The sequence below is a fragment of the Oncorhynchus masou genome, chromosome 19 (genome assembly GCF_036934945.1).
Source record: "Oncorhynchus masou masou isolate Uvic2021 chromosome 19, UVic_Omas_1.1, whole genome shotgun sequence".
Lineage (NCBI taxonomy): Eukaryota > Metazoa > Chordata > Actinopteri > Salmoniformes > Salmonidae > Oncorhynchus > Oncorhynchus masou.
The window spans coordinates 5847539-5855196 of record NC_088230.1 but is presented as its reverse complement, the minus strand read 5'-3'; the positions used below and the strand labels follow the sequence as shown (position 1 = coordinate 5855196).

General features: G+C 43.8%; 1 protein-coding gene across 1 annotated transcript; it reads left to right on the top strand.

The window, feature by feature from the left end:
• The first annotated feature begins 1270 nt into the window (after positions 1-1270).
• On the top strand, positions 1271-4424 carry LOC135505528 (location of vulva defective 1-like). Its single transcript, XM_064924597.1, has 2 exons — positions 1271-1996; positions 3122-4424. Exon 1 carries the CDS (start codon positions 1520-1522, stop codon positions 1958-1960), a length of 441 nt encoding a protein of 146 aa, XP_064780669.1. The 5' UTR covers positions 1271-1519; the 3' UTR covers positions 1961-1996; positions 3122-4424.
• Positions 4425-7658: the final 3234 nt, after the last annotated feature.

The window sequence follows — 7658 nt, the reverse complement described above, 5'->3', positions numbered from 1 at the left end:
GCATACGACTACATCGCGGTGAAATAGTCGAAGGAAAACTTCACAGGCCAAACTTCAAGAAAAAGGAAAGAACAGCGACCCACATGACAATCATTGTCCAATGGGAACTTACATCTCTCTTTGAGGATTCCCCTAGTTACCATAGTCACAAAGTCAAAATGGGCTATTTGGTAACATTCATATAAACTAAAATAGACTTTGTGGCTGTGGTAACTAGTGACAAGCTGTAATCATTAGTACAAACAGTCGCAAAACGTTCCTAAAATGAGAGTTTCTATTGGACAAATGCAGGTAGGTCCCGCCCTGTTTCGTTCTATTTGCTTCAGTTTAAGAAACGTTTTGCAAAATTGACATGATGAATATGCGATCGGTTTAGAAGGCGCGATCGGTTTAGAAGGCGCGATCGGTTTAGAAGGCGCCGGAGCAGACACACAAGGCAAAGGGAGGTTGGTTGAAAGTCAAGAGAAAAAATGTATAGAAAAAAGTAGTTTATATCCAGCTGTAGCACTGTAAGATAAACGGGAAATTAACTATGTTTTTATAGTCGTGGAGTTTGAACAACCGGGTTACTAGCTTCAGCTTGTTTTCATTTGTTGACAAATCTGGTGAAAACTAGCGGCTAACTTATGCTTAGTAGCTATCCAGTTGGCCAGTCAAGTTGTTATTATGCTTTTTATTTGGTTTTTATTTGGTGTTACAATGACACAACATAGCTAAACTAGAACGCTAAGACAAGACAGACCACTTTCCTATCCAAATTATTATTTGATATAATGTTGCTACTTGCATGATTCTGACGGTGAATTGCTGCATTTTGGTACATTTTCACCCAATTTACTTGTGTAGAAAAAAGCTAATGATTCTATTTGAAATACTTCTTGTATTGACTGTACTGTATTGTCTGCATCAAAACTATCAAATAAAATGAGGTTCTGTGTATTTTCTCTTTTTCTCCTCACAGAGCTGCTGACTCTCCCGGTCCCACCACCACTCCCAGCTCCACCTTACAACACCCTAAATACTCCACTCCCTGCCCTCTTAACGATGTAGCAGCAACATATCTGCTGCGTGACCTGCCTGAGTCAGAGGTGCATGACCAGGCCAGAACCCGGTATCTCCTGTCACCTGCCCCCTAGTCTGTGGGGCCATTTTCCACTCCTACAAAGGGCCGAGCACCTCCTCCTCTGTCCCCCGGAGAGAATGCCCTGCCTGAACAGGGGTTTTGGCTGCCCTGACACTAGTGCAGACCTGGATGCCTGCGCACCATGGAGTGGAACAGGTGGGCTATCAGCTGCCTGGATTACACATCATACGAGAGCTTGAGCTGGGGGGTGGAGGAGACAGAGCAGCTGGACATGGCGCTGGCCCTGCAGGACCATTACACACTGATCAAGTCCCTCAAGGTGGTCCCAATGACGCTCACGGTTGAGAGAAAGCCACCTGTTTTCGCCGTAGAGAGCGCGAGTGAGAGCAAGGACACTGCGTTGACAACGCATTCACCACCCTTGATGAAACAGTCATGACTACCATTGACGACACAATCACCACTACCATTGACGCCGCAGTCACCACTACCATTGACGCCGCAGTCACCACCACCATTGATGACACAGTCACCACCACCACCATTGATGACACAGTCACCACCACCACCATTGATGACACAGTCACCACCACCACCATTGACGACACAGTCACCACCACCACCATTGACGACACAGTCACCACCACCACCATTGACGACACAGTCACCACAACCACCATTGATGACACAGTCACCACCACCACCATTGATGACACAGTCACCACCACCACCATTGATGACACAGTCACCACCACCACCATTGATGACACAGTCTCCACCACCACCATTGACGACACAGTCACCACCACCATTGACGACACAGTCATCACCAACATTGACGTCCCAGTCACCGCCACTGAGCTTTGCAAAGGATAAAATTGTTAACGGAATAAATGGATTCAACGAGGAATGGTATAGCAAGCTGTGCTAGTATTTCATTCTTCCACAAGACATAGTCCCAACAAAAATCTAAGGTTTCTAAACAAGCCGGCTGGTCGTTCATTCTATCTGTTCGGTTGTCAGAGACGCGAGCCAGTCATTCAGTCTTTTTGTTCTGTATTTATGGACGCGACCCAGTTGTTAGTTCTAAATGTTCCATTACCTTACTGGCTGTCAACGTTCTTATCCCTTGCTAGCTAGCCAACTACGGCTAATTTACAGTCATGTCGAAAAGTGTAGCCAGAATAACAACAATGTAGCTGCATTTGTTTAAGCTGTTTTCTAGTGACATTTATTTGGTTACATCCCAGAACAATTAGCTAATGAGGCATTATGCCAGGATTTCACCTGGCATATAAAATGTGTTATTGCGTTGTTCAGAGGAGCTAGCCAACAACACAGCTTACACAATAACTTGAAGCTGGAAAGACTGCAAACTAGCTGCACTTGGTTTCGTTTTACCTGTTTCTTATTGATATGTCTTTGTATATATTCATAAATTATGCTGCTTCATGATTTTGACTGGCTGAGAAAAGCTGCCTGCCTGTCTGTTCCAAGCGGGCTGTCATGTGCCTTTTACTGAGGAGTTCATGACATGTTCATTACTATGCGACAGCTAGAGATCGAATTTGAACGTTAAAACAATGTTGCAAATGTAGGAGAGACAGACAGCAAGGTTTCTACAAATCTCTGCTGTTGAAAACTAAATGTTAGTTTCAAAGAAATGTGAGATAATGTCTAGATGCTTTTTATAGTGGAGATCAAGTTTATAACTTGCCTGCCTGGGCTGATGAGACAGTGGATTGCGCAGTCAGGTAGTAACTTGTGGAATAGACCCCGGTTGGAATGCGGTTTTAACCAATCAGCATTCAGAATTAGACCCACCCGTTGTATATAACTATATTTACAACCTCGTCTGAGGATTTACATTCCCAGTCTAGGATTTTAAAGTGCCACTGCCACCATATAGGCCTTTCTTATTGTTTGTGCAATAGCACTAATGTTGATTCCCTTACCCTATACCCCTTTAAATGTTAACTAGACTGGAGTGAACTTTCCTGCCTTACTAATGCTTTCTTACCTGTTCTGTTCGGGCAGGTGTGGAGATTCAGCACTGCCTTTAGCCCCGTTAGTGAGTGGCGGTTCGGCGAAGTCTCCAGTATGTCTGACCTTCTGACGAAGTGCCACTACAACACAGTTGAGCACAAGATGGAGGGAGTTCCACTGCCGTCCATGTGCACAGCCAGAGACATTTCCCTCTGTCTTGAAAGTCTAGGAGCAACACACAACCTTAGTGTAGCTAACAGAGGTTAGGTACTGGTGTCTAATTTGATTCAGGTTTTGATGTTACATTATTTATTTTTTTTGGAAAAGACTATCCCATGTTATATTGAGGTTGAAGGGAAGAGCCTTTTATGTATGACCTTCTTGACACAGTTCCAGTGGTGGTAAAATTGGACCTTTTATTTAACTAGGCAAGTCCGTTAAGAACAAATTCTTATTTTCAAGGACGGCCTAGGAACAGTGGGTTAGCTGCCTTGTACAGGGGCAGAACGACAGATTTTTACCTTGTCAGCTCGGGGATTCGAGCTTGCAACCTTTCGGTTACTAGTTTAATGCTCTAACCACTAGGCGACCTGCCGTGTCAATTGAAGGTACTGTTTAACAATTTACCTCGCATGGTTTGGTGTTTAAATCGTGCCCCTATTTTTGTAACTTGTTTGTCTTGGAGATAGAAACATGCAAAAGTTTGTTTTATTTACTACTTTTCTGTGAGATACTGACTATACAGAGAAAGAAATACATATTTTCTGTTTGTCTTGTTTGTTACTCATAGCCATAGGATGAGCAAGTTGTTTGCCATATTACACCATTTTTATGCTAGCACTTTAATGAATTTTGCACTCTTAAACCCATTTTCAATTTACTGAAGGGCAAGTCTGCTCTCTGTGTGGGTAGGACCAGAAAGGGACCACAACACGCAAACTAAAACAAAGGGAGAGAAGACACACAAGGTCCCAAATGGACATTTCCCAACGATGCATGTGATTCTGTTGCCATGTAATACAAATAGTCTTTAATACCACCTTTCATGATTTTCCTTGTGCTCTTTGTATTCTGTTATTTTTTTATGGTTGTTTTTCTATCATCACCATGAAGCTTCAGTGAATCAGACAAGCTGTTTGAGGTGATTTATTTTATAATTGACAGTACATATGAAGATGCTCAATCAGGAGACAAATGTTAGTTCAGTCATTAACATGGCCAATGAGGCAAGATGACTGTTGCCAGCAGCATACGAACCTGCATCCCACTGCTGGCTTGCCTCTGAAGGTCAGCAGGATTGATCCTGGTTGGTCCCTGGATGGGAGACCAGATGCTTCTGGAAGTGGTGTTGGAAAACCAGTAGGAGGCACTCTTTGCTCTGGTATTAAAAAAAAAATCCCCTGGGAAATTGCCTTGTTGTTGTGTGCTGTCTTTTGAATGGGTGTCATGACTGTGGTCATTAAACATCACATGACACTTATTGTCAGAGTAGGGGTGTTAACCCTGGTGTCCTGGCTAAATTCCAAGTCTGGCCCTCATACCACCATGGCCACCTAATCATCCCCAGCTTCCAGTTGGCACAATCTTCCCAGTAACTGTTCCGCAGGTTGTTGATGTAAATTAGAATCTGTTTTCAGTCAATTTACTGGGTTAAATAAATACAAAATGATCTCTCCAAAGGTTCAATTACACTTTCACTTGAATGCTCATAACTACATCCTGTACTACTGGGCTTGCATGCATTTTTGAATGCTCAATCATATATAACATGAACAGGCTCACATGGATACACAATTCTCCATCTCTGCCTTGTTCAGGTAATTTAAGGGCAGTGTAAAGGGCCCTCCACACCAAGGACAATAGCTATAACGAGAAAAAAAATAGTTATAATTCAAGTGAACAGGAGCATTAACACTACAACGACAACTACAAGAAGAGTGAAAAACGATAGCTCTCGTTATTGTTTGGATAACTTTCAGAGCCATTTTTCTCTCGATAAAACATTGAAAACTGGTTTTATTGGCACGTTCTTGATCCTAGGTGTGCGAAGATGATCATGAGGGGAGAAAGCAGAGCGCAAATGAAACGTGTGAGCATATTGGTGGCCACATTCATTATAGGAAGACAGCGCATGTGAAAGCCACATTTTCCGATGGTAGGCCTATCTGGAAACGCTGATACATCCTGACAAAGTACACATTATGACTGTCCTGCCAATGTGCCTTTTTGGACCTTGTAAACTGAAAATACACATTACTGATCCAAATGGTTGCCTAGTCAGGCCTAGGGTAGATTATTATTTCGGAATTTAACATGCGTTCAAATCGCAGGGCTTTTTTTGCGGTTATTGAAATGGTATATTCACTGCAGTTTACAGCCTAGACTAACGTTTTTTATTCACTGGAAAAAAAATGTTTTATTGAATTGTGTTGTTATAGGCTAGGTATGATACTTTTCTTGTCCCTAAAAAGCTTAATCAATTGGGGAGAGTTTTGATTTTGAGCGCAGCCTCGGGATAACAGCCTGTAATTTCCTAATCTGATGGGGGAAAAAATATACAGTATATACAGTGCATTCGGAAAGTATTCAAACCCCTTGACTTTTTCCACGTTTTGCTATATTACAGCCTTATTGTAAAATGTATTAAATAAATAAAAATCCTCAGCAATCTACACACAATACCCCATAATGCCAAACATGTATTAAAAATAAAAATACCTTATTTACATTATTTTTAATACCAAACCATATATATATATATTTTAAATGTAACCTTTATTTAACTAGGCAAGTCAGTTAAGAACACATTTTTATTTTAAATGACAGCCTACAAAAAGGCAAAAGTGGGGATGGGGGCTGGGATTAAAAATAAAAATGAATTCAATAAAAATATAGGACAAAACACATGACAAGAGAGACAACACAACACTACTGACAACATAGCATGGAAGCAGAACATGACAACACAGCATGGAAGCAACACAAAATGACAACAACATGGTAGCCTCAAAACATGGCGGCAGCACAACATGGTAGCAGCACAACACAGGGTACAAACATTGTTGGGCACAGACAACAGCACAAAGAACAAGAAGGTAGAGACAATAATGCAGAGCAACCTGTTATGTACTTGAGTGAAGACCCAAAAGCGGTTTTAACAGAAAACAGAGTTCTTTAATGAAAAACAGGAATGGCATAAATCCTCTTCCAACGTTGTCAATGGAACAAAAAGAACGTTAGTATAGTGCAGGATGCACCTGCCAGGCAGACTCCGACAGGATAGGACAAGGTGGAAGCAAACGAGACGACAGCTTGCTTCTGGCATCAAAAACACAAACAAGAATCAGACACTGAAAGTAGCAGGAACAGAGAGAGAAATAGAGACCTAATCAGAGGGGGAAGAGAGAACAGGTGGGAAAGAGTGAATGAGCTAGTTAGGGGAGATGTAGAACAGCTGAAGAATGAGAGACAGAGAAGGTAACCTAAAAAGACCAGCAGAGAGAGACAGAGTGAAGAGAAAGGACAGGAACAGACATAACAAGACATGACAGTACCCCCACTCACCGAGCGCCTCCTGGCGCACTCGAGGAGGAAACCTGGCGGCAACGGAGGAAATCATCGATCAGTGAACGGTCCAGCACGTCCCGAGAGGGAACCCAACTCCTCTCCTCAGGACCGTACCCCTCCCAATCCACTAGGTACTGATGACCACGGCCCCGAGGGCGCATGTCCAAAATCTTACGAACCCTGTAGATGGGTGCGCCCTCGACAAGGATGGGGGGGGAGGGACGAGCGGGGGCGCGAAGAACGGGCTTAACACAGGAGACATGGAAGACCGGGTGAACGCGACGAAGATAGCGCGGAGAAGAAGTACAGGATTAATGACCTGAGAAATACGGAACGGACCAATGAACCGCCAACTTGCAGAAGCTGTCTTAAGGGAAGGTTCTGAGTGGAGAGCCATACTCTCTGACCGCAACAATATCTAGGACTCTTGGTCCTACGCTATTAGCGGCCCTCACAGTCTGCGCCCTATTACGGCAAAGTGCCGACCTGACCCCTTCCAGGTGCGCTCGCAACGCTGGACAAAAATCTGAGCGGAGGGGACGCAGGACTCGGCGAGCTGAGATGAGAACAGCGGAGGCTGGTACCCGAGGCTACTCTGAAAAGGAGATAGACCGGTAGCAGACGAGGGAATGAGTTGTGGGCGTACTCTGCCCAGGGAGCTGTTCTGACCAAGACGCAGGGTTACGAAAAGAAAGACTGCGTAAAATGCGACCAACAGTCTGATTGGCCCGTTCGGCTTGACCGTTAGACTGGGGATGAAAGCCGGACGAGAGACTGACGGAAGCCCCAATCAAACGGCAAAACTCCCTCCAAAATTGAGACGTGAACTGCGGGCCTCTGTCGGAAACGACGTCAGACGGAAGGCCATGAATCGGAAAACATTCTCGATAATGATCTGAGCCGTCTCCTTAGCAGAAGGGAGCTTAGCGAGAGGAATGAAATGAGCCGCCTTAGAGAATCTATCGACAACCGTAAGAATAACTGTCTTCCCCGCTGATGAAGGCAGTCCGGTGATGAAATC